The 15,445-nt window shown below is 37.5% G+C and overlaps 1 protein-coding gene across 8 annotated transcripts in view; it reads right to left on the reverse strand.

Moving 5' to 3' along the window:
- The window catches only part of NEDD4L (NEDD4 like E3 ubiquitin protein ligase), a 478,713-nt gene that overhangs the window by 29,561 nt on the left and 433,707 nt on the right, over positions 1 to 15,445 (reverse strand). For all 8 annotated transcript variants that reach the window (XM_043980385.1, XM_043980391.1, XM_043980397.1 and 5 more), the window contains 4 exons: positions 13,466 to 13,695; positions 11,986 to 12,107; positions 9,628 to 9,698; positions 8,500 to 8,595 (listed from right to left, as the gene is read on the reverse strand). In XM_043980385.1, the coding sequence (XP_043836320.1) occupies positions 8,500 to 8,595; positions 9,628 to 9,698; positions 11,986 to 12,107; positions 13,466 to 13,695 (519 nt within the window). The remainder of the gene's footprint in view (positions 1 to 8,499; positions 8,596 to 9,627; positions 9,699 to 11,985; positions 12,108 to 13,465; positions 13,696 to 15,445) is intronic.

Genomic DNA, 15,445 nt, shown 5'->3' on the forward strand with positions numbered 1-15,445 from the left:
ATGCCCCTGTTTAGCAATATGGCTCCAATCTATTTTCCCCCTCTGATTTACACTTTACTCCTACCCCTATGAACCCTGTCCAGCCAAACTGACCTATTTGCTATTCTTTGTACGTGGCATTTATCTCCCATTTCCATGACTCTGCACAAGTTTTGTCCCATGGCTGGAATGCTTTCCCTCTTCCCCGTAGGATTCCAATCTACCCTTCAAAGTTAATTTCCCTCCCTAGAATCTCTCCTGAATCACCTAAGCGCTAGTGTCCCCCAGAGAACCTTGTTTTTACTTTTAAAATATTTTCTTTTTTATTTTGAAACTAATAATCAAGCATAAATATTTCAATGTACAAAAAGAAAGGACCCTATAAACTTCTGTAAGGTATAATTCTTATGTGTATGTTTTTAAACAAATACACACATGCACATACCCCCCCATACCCCCCCCCACACATACACACACATAATTGTGGGGTTTTTTAAATTAATTTTTATATTTACATGTTTCCTTTAGTGGAGCATAGACAAAGCATAATTAGAATAATGACTTTAAAAATAATATACTGGGGGCGGCTAGATAGCACAGTGGATAGAGCACTGGCCCTGGATTCAGGAGTACCTGAGTTCAAATCTGGCCTCGGACACTTGACACTTACTAGCTGTGTGACCTTGGGCAAGTCACTTAACCCCCATTGCCCCGCAAAAATAAAAAAAATTAAAAATATACTATAGGAATTAATTAAAGAAAAGGGTAGTCTCCTTAAAGGTAGGGATTATTTTATCTTTGTCTTTGTATGCTATATATCCTTAGAAATCCTCATTTGAACTGACCATCACCAATAGTTATCATTCTATGTCTCTCCTCTCCTCTTTAGCTAAGCTCCTTGAAGAAGGGATCTACTCTAGATATCTCCATTTTTTTCTCTTCTTATTTGCCTCTTAATATTCTGTCTTTGGACCTCATTATTCAACTGAAATGAGTCTCTCCAAAGTGATCTCAATTGCCATATTGGTGGCCTTTTCTCAATCCTCATCGTTCTTGATCTCTCAGCAGACACTATGAGCACCTTCTCCTCCAGCATTTCATGACACCCCTTCTCACCTGGTTCTCCTCTTACCTGTTTCTCAGTCTCCTTTGTAGAACCTTCGTCCATATCAGTTCCCAAGACTCTGTCCTGGGCTGTCAGCTCTTGTTATCTCTCTATATTATCTTCCTTTCTGAGTTCATTTGTTCCCATGGGTTAAATGATCATCTCTATGCACGATTCCTAAGTCTACATTATTTAGCCCTAGTCACTTTCCTGAGCTCCAGCCCTGTCTCATCAGCCGCCTTTTGGACTTTGAGATGGCTGTCTCACAGACATCTCCATTTTATGTCTAAAATGGAACTTAAGATCATCCCCCCTGACCCCCAACCTCCAAAACCTTCCTCTATTCAGAACGCCCTTATTACTCTCAAGGACATGACCATCCTTCCAATTTTCCAGGCTCACAATCTCAGGGTCACCCTTAACTCCTCACTCTACCCACATACCAATCTGTTATCAAATCTGATTGTTTCTACTATTACAGCATCTTAACATATGTCCCTTTCTCTCCACTCAGTCACCACTCTAGTTCAGGTCTTTATCACTTTTCACCTGGATTACTGCAATAGTTTTCTTTTTCTTTTTCCAAATTGGAAGGCAAACAGGGTTAAGTGACTTGCCTAGGGTCACATAGCTAGTAAGTGTCTGAGACCAGATTAAACTCAGGTCCTCCTGACTCCAGGGCCAGTGCGCTATTCACTAAGCCACCTAGCTGCCCCTACAAATAGCTTTCTAATTGCTCTCTATGCCTCAAGTATCTTGACATTCCAATTCCTTTTCCACTCGGCTGCCAAACTGGTTTTTCCAAAGTTTGATTATGTCACTCCTTCTCTCCTCAAACTCCAATGGCTCCCTATTACCTGGCCCCCTCCTACCTTTCCTGTATTCTTCCACTAAACTCCCCTCTACTAAGTCTACAGTCTAAATATACTGGCCTAGCTGCTATTCCTCACACAAGACACTCCAATTCCTATCTGTGTGCCTTTCCATTGTTAGTCTCCCAATGTTCTTCCACTTCACTTTTGATTCCTGGCTTCTCTCAAGATTCACTATGAGAAGTACAACCCTCCACATTAGACCTTTCCTGGTTCTTCCTTCTTCCAAGTTGCTGTTGCCTTCTCCTCTGAGATTACCTCTCATTTATAGTAATACACACACACACACACACACACACACACACACACACACCTTATATATACCTAGTAATTTACATGTTGTCTTTCCTAGGGACTATTTTTGCCTTTTTTTTTTTGCATATCCATAACCTAACATTTAATAAATGCTTGGTGATTGAAGGACTAATGTGGGCAGAGAGTTAAAATGATTTTCTCAAAAATCACTCAGTCAGTATGTGTCAGAGGTGAGATTTGAACCCAGGTTACCCAGAAGCTGACTCCTGAATTACTGTGCTATACCACCTCTCAGAACAATTCATTTCAATGCTTTAATGACTACTTTTCTTTGTATTACATTATTTCTTATGCTGTATTTCATTTTCAATGTTACTGAGTAATAATTTGCTTTATTATTGTGCCTCAGATACTCTTTAGTCTGTAGTTTTGAGCTTCATACTAATGAGTGTCCTGTCCTTTGTGTTGGTGCATGAGATAATTCCCTGCGCTTGGCAATGAGAGACTTTTCAGATGCCTCAATTTTCTCAGTGAAAAAACCTTTAATCAGGTCTCAGAATTGAGCAACCCCAGGTTCTGTCAGATGAGAAGGAAAGCAAATCAGGTAATAAAGGCAACATCTGCATTTTGATTACATGGAGCAAGAGTCAACAACAATCTCTGTCATGTTCTTACATTTCCAAACCCAGAAGGGGAGGAAGCTCTGAATATTCAAAAAGACAGCTTGCAGAGGTTCCTAGTCACTATGGGAAGAGCATTTGCCTCACTTATATGAGTGAAATGACTTACAAATTCTTAATAGCAACCGATTACTTTCTCTTTATGAAAGGAAAATATAAACTCCCATCTTGGTTAGGCTAATTTTCACTAATTAAAATTTGGGGGGAGTTATGAAGAAGAGACAGAAATGTTACTGATTCTTTATGTATGGGCTTCAAAACAAAAATACAAATTTTTCAGGGGATGGGAAGAGGTGGAGCAGGAGAGAAGTAGGAATTTAAATTCACTTCTTAACAAGCTTATTAATACATGCTCACTGCAGGGCAGCTAGGTGGTACAGTGTATAAAGCACAGACCCTGGAGTCAGTAGATCCTGAATTCAAATCCAGCCTCAGACATCTGACACTTACTAGCTGTGTGACCCTGGGCAAGTCACTTAACCCTCATTGCCCTGCCCCGTCCCCCCAAATGTTCATTGCATTAGGCCTTGAAAGTGTAACCTTTATGAGACAGGTTAGCTCTCTAAGGAGAGAAGCAATAATTTCAACAAATTTAGGACCTCATAATCTCATTCATCTCTGTGGTCTATTTTGACTGTTACTTGCCCTGTCTGATCCACTCGAAAAGCAGCTAGGTCTTCCTCTCACTTTTCATGAAGAATTTGGTAAGAAATAAAACTGAATCATCAACATTATGTGTTGATCAACTGTGATGAACTGGATTCTTCTCACCAATGCAATGGTACAGGAGAGTTCCGAGGGACTCATGATGGAAAGGGCTCTCCAAATCCAGAAAAGAAAAAAGAACTGTGGAATGTGGATGCTGATTGAACCATTCTATTTCTTTTGGTTTTGGTTACTGCTATTTTTCTATTTTCAGGTTTTTCCTTATTGCTCTGATTCTTCTCTTATAGCATGACTGATGCAGAAATATGTTTAATGTTATGTATGTGTATATGTGTGTGTGTGTGTGTATATATATACACCTACACACACACACACATTTATAACCTATATCGGATTGCCTGCTGTCTGGGGGAGGGAGAAAAATTTGAAATTGGAAATCTTATGTAAACAAATGCTGAAAGCTATCTTTACATGTAACTGGAAAATAATAAAATATTTTTATTTTTAAAAAAGAATAAAACTGAAACTCATTGTGAAATCTTTTCTAAATAAGAAAAACATTCTTTCTTCAGTTTTCATTCACTCAACACTAAATAGTTTAGGAAGAGCAAAAAGAGCCACAAACCCATTGTCAGATGTAAGAATGAAAAATTAACACAGGTTTCCCGAATGTTCTCCTGATTTGGAGATTGTCTCATCTTTTCTCCCTACCTCCCCTTCATAGGACTTATCTCTAAAGTCATGATAGTCAACTGTTTTCTTATAATTGGACAGAGTCTGAGTTTTTCTTGCTACTTAGTATTCCTATAGTTCACACAAAACATGAGATAAATTTGGTGTGTGCATTTGGGATCTTATATTATTATTTTTCTGTTATTTTTACTTTTTCTCCCAAGAAAGTGATACTTTCCAAAAGACCACCAAATTACACTTACAGAAAAGTCCAGAATTAAATCCCATCCAATGAACAGGTTCAGTGAAAGATACCAATATTATTGAAGATCAAATTATTTATTCTGCTTACATTTCATGTGGTTTCTATTCCATTAATTAATTTTATAGTTCTACAACATTTAACATTATCTTCAGGATATCCTTGTACACTAGTCATTTCCATTTTTTTCTTTTTCTGAAGAGGACTTCTATACTCAGAAAAGTTAACATGACTTCTTTGAGGTCACACAAAAAATATGCCAGAGGCAAGATTAAAATAGTTTCTGATTCAGAACCCTGTGTTCAGTCTTTTTGCACCACACTCAAGTTACTGGGTACCTATTTATCTATAGTCCCTTGAGTTTTATCATGGTCAAGCAGACAGAAAGCCTGCCTAATTAATTGGAAGGAAGGCTTCAATTAACCCGAGGTTCCCTGTCTAAACATGCAACTCTCTAGAGTTGTCCTCAGCCCCTTATGGGTACACTTATATTTTTCTACCTGGAAGTGACGGTCCTGTTTAGATATTTATATGGTTTACATTCTTATTCAAAGGCTTTTCCCCTCTTCCTGCTGCTGATATGTTCTCCACGCCTATCTCCTATAAATTTGTTTTCTTAGTCTTTGGTCTTAGGGTAACATAAGATCTTGTTGGTGCTGACTGGTATGGTATAGTTAACATACAAATGGTCTCTTTTGTAAATACTTTTTAATGGTCATGAAAAGAAGCCCACTTACAAAGGCTCAAAAAGAAATAGATTAACATCAAATCTTCTTTCCCCTTTGTTTCCTGGATTACAGTTAACACCCTCTTTTAGGGAGAAGATGACAGATATCAGTGAAATAAGCTTTAAAAATTCTAGTCCACACCCAAGAAAACTGTCTCCGAGATCTTACTCATCCCCAGGTTTGCAGAAATGAACTCCTCCTGTCCTCTATATGCCATAAATCACTATGTCAGAACTTAGGAAACAAGTATGAAAGCTGTGTTATCTTATTGGGATTGAGAAGAAAGGATGAAACCACTACTTCAGGGAGCCAAACAGGTCTTAGAGACACCATATTTCAGTATCCCTTACATTCAAAATAGTCAATATGTTCTTAATCCTAGCTAGTTAGAAGAGAGCTAGATGTATAAAGGCTGTCATGAATGAGTAGTGGGTTTTTTCCTCCTTATTGGTAAAAATAATATTAGTTTTAGGTGCTCACTGGATCATTGGAAGTACCACTGAATTCTGATCCATTTGGATTATTATGTTTGACTGAGTTTTAACACCCCATTTTATGAGAAACACTAATATTTTAGAAAGACTCTAGAAGTGAGTGACAAAGATGATGAAGGGCTTGGAAACCATCTCATATTGGTGATACTTAGCATGAAGAAAAGATGCTTAAAGAGCAGACGTGACGGCTGCCTTCAAAAAGTTGAAGAGTTGTCACGAAGAAAAGGGACAGATCTGTTCTGCAGCAGAGGGCAGAACAAGGGCACATGGGGAGAAGCCTGAAGAAGGCAAATATTGGCTCAGAATAAGAAAAGACTTTTTTTTTTTAAAAAGCCAGAGCAGGGGCAGCTAGGTGGCGCAGTGGATAGAGCACCGGCCCTGGAGTCAGGAGGACCTGAGTTCAAATCTGGCCTCAGACACTTGATACTTACTAGCTGTGTGACCCTGGGCAAGTCACTTAACCCCAATTGCCTCCCTAAAAAAAAAAAAAAAGAAAAGAAAAGAAAACAAACAAACAAAAAAAAGCCAGAGCAATCTAATAACAGAATAGACTCTTGACGGTTGGAGGTACTGAAGCAGAGTGTGGATGACAACAACCAGCTTCTCAAAAGACTCTTGCATTGGTTAGGAAGTTGAAATGTTCTTAGTTACTTCCCAACTCTATTATTCTAAGATTCTAACAAACTAAATTTACATCATGTTTTAACTTTGGAAAGTGCTTTCTTGTCTATCTTCACATTTGAAACTCAAATGATATCTAGGGCAGGATTGTCCTCACTTTATAGCTGAAGAAACTGAGACATGGATAGATTATGTGGCTTATTTAAGATCAGAGAAATAGTGAGAGAGTTGGAATGAGAACCAAGGTTTCCTTGCAAAATCCCTTATGGCTTTTTCATTCTATCATAAAGGCTCTTTAATTTTTAGGGCTTAGTCACACATTAGATTTGGGGCAGGCTCAATGACCCTCTGGTGGACGGTAGTGTTTTTATGGATTGAGGGTTCCAGGGTGTGAACTCTTAACATTTCTTTGTTGTAAAATAATATTTTATTTTCCCCCAATTACAGGTAAAAAAAGATTAACATTTTTTTCAAAGTTGAGTCCCCTTCTTCCCTCCCTTCCCTGAGACAGTAAGCAATCTGATATAGGTTATATATGTGCAATCCTGTAAAATATTTCCATATTAGTTCATTATGTGACTCAACATTTCTTTTTGTTGTTATTGTTCAACTCTTAACATTTCTAAATATGCTTATTGACAAGAGAAGAGATGATGGGTCATTTGAGAAGGAGTGAAATATTTCTGATATTTTTCAAGTTGGTTAAAAAAATTAATAATTATAAAATGAAAGTGGGGGCGGCTAGGTGGTGCAGTGGATAAAGCACCAGCCTTGGATTCAGGAGTTCCTGAGTTCAAATCCGGCCTCAGACACTTGACACTTACTGGCTGTGTGACCCTGGGCAAGTCACTTAACCCCCATTGCCCCACGAAAATAAATGAAATAAAATAAAATGAAAGTGAAATTTCAAAGAGAAGAATATTAAGGAATTTTAAAGAAAGAGCAGGTTAAAACACTGTCACAATTTGTGTCTTCATTATATGTCAAACCCACACCTACAGTATAAAGACAGCAAAGGCCTGGAAACTGATACTTAACCAAGGGACCAACATGTTGGACCATACATTTATGTAGTTTTCTTTTTCTTTCTTTCTTTCTTTTTGCTGGACAATGAGGGTTAAGTGACTTGCCCAGGGTCACACAGCTAGTAAGTGTCAAGTGTCTGAGGCCAGATTTGAACTCAGGTCCTCCTGAATCCAGGACCAGTGCTTTATCCACTGCACCACCTAGCTGCCCCCTATGTAGTTTTCTTGATAAAAAAAAATAAATAAACAAAGCCCCATAAGTGGTTATCTTGTAATAGCCTTAAATTTGTGTTTGTAAAGTGGAACCCATAAGGACTTGTTCACATCTCTAGTGTAAGGGTATAATCCTTTAGGCAGAGAAGGACTTAAAGAGAAAAGAGAGGATTATGTTTTAGATGATATGAAAATTAGTCAATTTGAGTGGCTCCAGAGTCTACATTGGCCTTTCAAAATTCTTGCAATGAAAGACAGACTGTAGCTTGCTAATCCTCCTGGGCAAGGCAAGAGACATCAGAAAGATGATTTTTCCAAGGAATAGTTGAGGAGATTGAAGTCCATGGATTTAGGGGAGATGTACTGGTTTCACATCCAATGGGTCACCATGAAATAGCAAAAGAGCAATGGGCTGGTGTGGTAATTAGAACATTTGAGTTCTAGACCTGGATCTTCTACTAATTTGTTGCATAAGGTTACTCTTAGTTTCCTCATTTACAACATAAGGAATTGGGCTTGGTAGTCTTCAAAGTACCTTTTAGCTCTAACAACATATGATACCATAAACTTTACTTGGTGTAGCAGTTGTCTAACCAATGAAAGTGTGGATTAACTGGCTTCTACTCTGAGAGAGAACCTGAATTTCCAAACTGAGAAAGCACAGCCTCTGATGGCTGGCTCTGACTCTAAGAAGAAGTGGGCTTATTGCCCACAGAGCAGTCTTAAAACATCCACTAGTGTTTGCTAGTAAAAGACTGGCACAGGAATCTGGCACCCTACCAAAGCAATCAAGTAACCCTAATGCCAGTAGATGAAAATTATGCACCATTTAAAATTGCTTAGTGTTCTTTACTTATTGAAAAAAAAAAACATCATTATGATACGATAAAGAAAATACAACTTTCAGTCAACAAAGAGCAAACATACCTGTCCAAAGTTTTCTTCATCTATGCAGAACATGAGATCAAGTTCAGTGGGATCATTTTCTAAGATCCATTTCAAGGAGTTGTAATATTCACTATCCTATAGGAATGACAAAAAATTATGAATGAGCAACACAAAAGCATCTGATTTGTGAATGATGTCCATTTAGAATGACTACAAATTATAGCATTTAATGATGTTAACTTGTTCTATCCCCAGAATAACTCTCATTTCCCAATGAGAAGAATATATATATGCGGTAAATTTCTAGAAACAGCAGTATCCATGAATAGTTCTCAAGGCAGTGTGGTCTAGGTGAATATATGAGAAAGGAAAGACGAATGTTAATTGGTGTAGATAACAACTTTGCCTGGATTTAGGTATGCTTTGGGGTTTATCACTAATGTTCAAGAAAATGGCAAAAATATGCGATCAAGATGAATGAAAATTGTTAGTATATGTACTAGGTTTGATATTGTCAATAACCAGAGAGTTACTCAACACTTCATTTCATTTGGGAATGGAAATATCAGGGAAAAGGTGAAGGATGAAGAATAAATATGATTATGTTTTGTCAACCTCTAGAAAGAAGTATGGTAGGGAAGAAATTGGATAGAATAAGCTAACTTGATTATATGTAGATTTAAATCATCTAAGCCATTACTCTTCTCCTAGCATCCCTCAGTAAAATTAAGATTAGGCATATTTGCTAAGATTGGAATAATTGGCAATTCCATGGCAAACAAAACATATTTTGCTTACTAAAAAATAACATTTAAGAAACTTTCCTATTTCTCTCCCTTCTACCTCCCTCCCCCAATAAACTATATTACATTTATTAAAATATCTTCCTGGGAGAGTCACTTGACCTTGGTTTGCCTCAGGATCCTCGTTTGTAAATTGGGGATAATTGTAACACCTACTTCTGGGGTGGCTGTGAGGATCAAATGAGACAATTTCAAGTGCAGTACCTAGTACGTGGTAAACTCTAGATAAATGTTAGCTATTATTATTGTTGTTATTATTATCTTGAGGGAGAAGCATTTGGACTAAAAGAATCACAGTCTAATTTTTTTTCCTAAGAAAAAATACCACAATTATTTAAAATGTGAATAATCTGTGTTTACTCACCACCGACTCCATGTCATTCAAAGTTATCTGCTTTCCCAGCATCATTTTGTAAAATGGTCTAATGAAGAAACCTGAAATAAGGTGATACCTGAATTTAGTTTCAAGTGTTTACGATTGTTGAGCATCAAAGCATGAAATAAAAGACATCCTCTTATTGAAAAGGCAGAAAGAATAATTACAGGCACTACAGCAATGTCAAAAACAACCTATGGATAGAGTAGGTATTTGGGGTACCAAAAGATACAGGACAGAACTCATCCTCATTTTGGCTTTAAAAAAAGAGAAATTATTAAGAGTCAACATTGTCAGCAAGGGTCAAGAGTGCACTATGCTATTGAGAAGTCAAGGAGGATAAGTTCTATCCTATATCTTTTGGAAATATTCAGAAGCCTGTTGAGAGGAGGAGGGAGGAAAAGAAGAAGGAAACAGAGAAAGAGTGAGAGGGACAAGGAGAGGTAAAGAAGAGAAAGGACAAAGAGGGAGAGAAAGAATGTAGTCAGGAGGATAAGGATTAAGGTTTGGGGACTAAAGCCAAATTTAGGGAATGCGAAAAAAAGGTAGAATTTTGGAGGAAACAGAGGGAATAAATATCGAGGAAATTATTGAAGTGCCATAGACAGGGAAAGACAGTTTTATTTTATTTTATTTTTTGGTGGGGAAATGAGAGTTAAGTGACTTGCCTAGGGTCACACAGCTAGTAAGTGTCAAGTGTCTGAGGCCAAATTTGAACTCAGGTCCTCCTGAATCCAGGGCCGGTGCTTAAACCACTGTACCACCTAACTGCCCTGAAAGACAGTTTTATTAAGGGGAGAGAGAAGCACTAGATTGAAGGGGAATTGTGATAGGCTTCTAACAGAAGCTGGAATTTTAGCTGGGCCTTGATGGTTGCCAGAAAAGCCAAGGGACAGAAATGAGGAAGGAGAACATTACCCTAGAAACACCATTTCAGGGTTCCTGTAATCTCAATCTTTTAATAGCACACATAAATACTCCTGCTCTCTCCTCTCTCTGTCCTTTTCAAAGAATCCTGAAGTATTCTACAAGTGCTTTGCTTTCTTCTCCCAGCTGAAGAGTTCCATGATTTTCTCTGAAGAAAATGACTCTTTCAATATTCAGTTATGCAAGTCCCCAAAGTGTCAGATGTCCATGTATTCCGAATATGATCTTGGACCACTTTGGGAAGGAGTTATGCCCTATCTTCTACGGAACACTATGATTCCACAGTTAGCTAGGCCATAAAATTACCTGAAATTATTTATTATCTAGTCACATTGAAAAATTATAATGAAGGGACACATGGAGAACAGGCATGATATTAGATAGATTAGATCATTTAAAATGAACTTTTTCATTAGTTTTTCCATCTGTTACCAATCTAGCTATTGCAAGATAGAAATCTCTTTTTGAGTGGGCATGGGAAAAAGGGGAGAGATTAAATCTAAATAGGAAGCAGTATGGTGAAAAGGCAACTGGATTTGCAGTTAGAGGAGCTAGTTAAAATCATACGGCTACTTCCTACTTGTGTGACCTTAGGTAAGTCACTTATGTTTTCTGGTCTTCAGTCATAAAGTGAATGAATGAACTAAATGACCTCTAAGGTCCCTCTCTTAATTCTTAATCAATAGTCCAATTGGTATGAGGTCTTCCAATTTTAGGGTGTATATTTTTTCTTTTTTAAAACGTGTATAGGCACTACATTTCTAATATCAAAATAACTAGGCTAATTTTAGGGAAAGCAGCTCCATTGTGGACAAGGATAGGTGCTTTGTTGCTCTTCAGTAGCATGTGTTAAAGTTTCTTGATTAGTTTAGACAATTCTAAAGGACTCATGATGAAAAATGCTATCCACCTCCAGAGAAAGATCTGATGGGAGTCTGAATGCAGATCAAAGTATACTGTTTTTCATTTTCTTTATTTTTTCATGTTGTTGATGTGTTGTTTTTTTTTTACTTTTGTCTGCTCTCACAACATGACTAATATGCATATGTATAGCCTAAATGAAATAGTTTACTGTCTCAGGAAAGGAGAAAATATAGAACTCAGAATTTTAAAAAAATGAATGTTAAAAATTGTTTTTAGGGGGCAGCTAGGTGGCACAGTGGATAAAGCACTGGCCCTGGATTCAGGAGGACCTGAGTTCAAATCCAGCCTCAGATACTTGATATTACTAGATGTGTGACCCTGGGCAAGTCACTTAACCCTCATTGCCCCGCCCCCCCCATTGTTTTTTATATGTAATTGGGAAAAAAAATGAAATAATATTTTTAAAAAAAGAATCCCTAATCAGAAAAATAAATGAAACAAACAAAATTAGAACAGAATACAATTTTCATTGTTTTAGCATTTTTAATAACTTACCATCTAGGAGCTTCCCATGAAAAACTGCCAGACCTGCTACACGCCCAATAAAAGTGAAATAGGACAGATGATCTTCATTACAAAGGCCTGAATTGGGATTGATTTGAAGTGTGTAGTTGTCCCTTTAAGGAAAGAAAAGAAAACTATGTAATAACATTGAAATAAAAAAGGACTGAATGGAAAATCAACTGAAGGGTTTTTTTTTTCTTTTCTGTTTAATTTCAGCCTAACTGGATGTATTGCATAATTTAATAGAAAAATATATCTGTTTGTTAATTCCTGACTTCTGAGACATGCCCATATGCCCATTGACTCAAAAAGAAGAGGAGAATTCTAGGTTTATGACACACAGCTTATACACCTGAGTCAGGATTTTCTAATCACCACAGGGATCTAGGATTGTCTAAAGACTAAGAAAGAAGCCTTTGAAATAAATAATAAACTGAATTCAGCTCAATCTCCATTCTATTTCAGGGGTGCTTCCACTGATTTTTGTGGGAGAGCACGTCGTTTGTTCTTCCTCATATCCCAACATGTTTGCATACAAAATCCAGCAAAATATTCTCTTCTGGAAGGAGATACCATTTCATCCTTTGTTTCTGCGTTTCATGCACTTAGCTCAGTGGCTGGCACAAAGCAGGTGTTCCAAAAAGGCTTCCTCCTTCACTGGCTGGATCATTCATTTAGAACTGGGAGGAGCCACTGAAGCTACCTGGTCCCACCACCTCATTTCAAATACATCTAAGTGTCTTTAATGTAATTGGGTTATCTAGAGTATGCAAAGCTACTCTCCCAAACTCCCAGCCACTGGAAAGAAAGGAAGACTCATGAATCTGGTGCCTAAGTAAAGGATATAAGATATAATAAATAAAGGACAGGGAGGAGTGAGGCAAGTTCCTAGACCCTTTAACAAGGGCCTCAAAGCAATATTAATCTTTTCATGAACTAATCTGACCGACACACACTCATGCTGGACTTTTTAAAGTGAATATTGTTTGATTGCTTAGAATGACAAGTAAACTCTCTCAGTTTCCGTATGTGGGGACTCTGAAATCCTTAATTATGAAGGAATTATTGCTCTTCTCGCTACTTGTATACCGAAGCATGGGTCCCCAAAGACCTCATAATTTGACTTCAGTGGCTATTCTTGCTCATAAAAGTACTTTATCCTTCTTAGAAGCGTGACAATGACAAATTCTTCTCTTGAATTAACATTAGCAATGATAATTGCTTCTCTCTCTGTGAATGCCATAATTACCAGAAACTTATTTTCAATTTCAATTATATGAGTACAACAGACAAGAAAAGAATCAGTCACTTTTAGGCTTTCGTTGAACACATTAAAACACCAAGTGGATTAAGAATAATTTCTAGACTCATGCTCCAGGGGCCTATTCCAGGAGAATTAATACAGCTGAAATTGGTGAGCTATTTACTCTCTGACTTAGGTTAAAATTCCAGATATACTCCACATACTTACGTGGCAGAATATTCAAAGAGACCATAATAAGGATTAAACATCTCCTTGGACAACAAGAAGAACCATTCTCTGGCCACACCTCCATAGTCAAGGCCTTTTTCGGACTCAAATTCAATCCACAGCCTGGCTTTGAGCACATCAGGTCTCTTCACAGACATGATTCTCCTATAGGATTCTTCAAATATGTTATTTCTGTGGAGCTTCATTTCAAACCTATTTGGAATATCAGCCTATATAAAAGAAGATACAAAACACTTATCGTCAGAAAAAATGACAACAGCAAGGAGATGGTGGAAGAGTGATTGAAGCAGTGATTGAACGGTTCCCATGCAGATTCTCACATTTGGGGATTTTCTTCTACAAAGAAGGTAAGCTTCTTTATGGAAAGATAGGAAACATTCAGCATCCTTTAACAATTGTTCAGACTGAATCACTAACATATGCTGCCTATTAAGAAAGGATGAATGAAAGAAAAACCTGTCCCATTTTTTATCTTTATCAGGCATTTTCTAGCATCTGGTACCCCAAGGACAGTCAGCTCTAGTTATCTATAACAAGAGGAGGAGAGTCTTAGTAAAATTTGAATAATCCACCTAGCCAAGGCAGAATCATGGCACTGTTGCTAGGAAACTTGCTGGATATCATATGTACAAAAAATTATAGCAGATCTTTTTGTAACAGCCAAGAACAAGAGAATCCCTTCATTTGGGGAATGGCAGAAAAAATTATGGTGTATAAATGTAATGGAATACTATTGTGTTGTAATAAATGATGAAAGGGACATGGGAGGTCCAGAATGAACTGATACCAACAGAGTGGAATGAGCTGAACCAGGAGAACAGCTTACACAATAACAACAACATTGTAAAAGACAATCTCTGAAAGCCTTAGGAATTCTAATCAACACAACGACCAGCCATAAATCTGGAAGATCTGATGATGACTCATGCTACTCATCTCCTGACAGAGAGGGTATAAGCTCAGGGTGCAAGATGGGGCTTTTTTTTTGATATGGCTAATGCAGGAATTATTTTTGCTCAGCTATGAGTATTTTAAAAAGACTTCGTTTGATGTATGGGAGGAGGTTGAGAAAATAAATTTGTTAATTAAAAATAATTAAGTAAAAAGCATATCTGTCTTATGGGGAAAGTAAGGAAAAATAATCTATTCGGTCTAGATCACAGTCCTATGATTTTAAGTCAATTTTTCTACCTGAACTTTGGGGAAGGCTGTCTATTGTTGACAGATAATTCATAGTAAACCTAATTAGCATGAAGTAAAGGAGATTGCCTGTAAAGGCATTTGTCTCCTGGGAGCATGAAATCCATTTAGACTTCTAAATGAAAAAGAAAGCCCTGACAGCAAGAGCCCATGGGGAAACAACCCTTCTCCTGAGGGTTTATATGGGTTGTCAAGAAAGTCAACATCAGACAGCGTTCAGCAAGTGAAATAATGACAGAGAATGTAGGTGATGCATATATTTCAGAAGGCAAGATTTTCTTTAAAAAAATAACTGTTTTGGAGGACAGGCAAAATATCCTCATCAGTATCTGTTTATGCTTGAGAAGAGAGAGTAGGAGAGAGAAGAGGCAGAAAAAAGACATTTAGGATGAACGAAAATTGTGCTACAGTTTACACATTCCCAGCCAATGCCTGCCTAGCTGTGAAACCTAGAATCAAATGCATGAGGTAAAAAGGGTGTAAAGGGAAAAGAGTAAAATGAGTCAGGCCTACTCTGGTGACACTTCATAACTGAATTCAAAAAGTAGAGCAAGGCAGAAGAGACAAAGCCGGAGAATTACACAGGAAAAAGGAAAGAAAGTTCTAATAAAATTCAATTCGGGACACATATTAATGAAAAGATCTAAGGATTCTTAAAGGCAGAAAGAAGGGAATGAATTATGGGCACAGGATATGGACTGTGACAATGCACAGGGGAAAAGACAGAATGCTGAATTGGGAGAACAATGAGTGGTCCAG

Source organism: Dromiciops gliroides, chromosome 1, assembly GCF_019393635.1.
Source record: "Dromiciops gliroides isolate mDroGli1 chromosome 1, mDroGli1.pri, whole genome shotgun sequence".
NCBI lineage: Eukaryota > Metazoa > Chordata > Mammalia > Microbiotheria > Microbiotheriidae > Dromiciops > Dromiciops gliroides.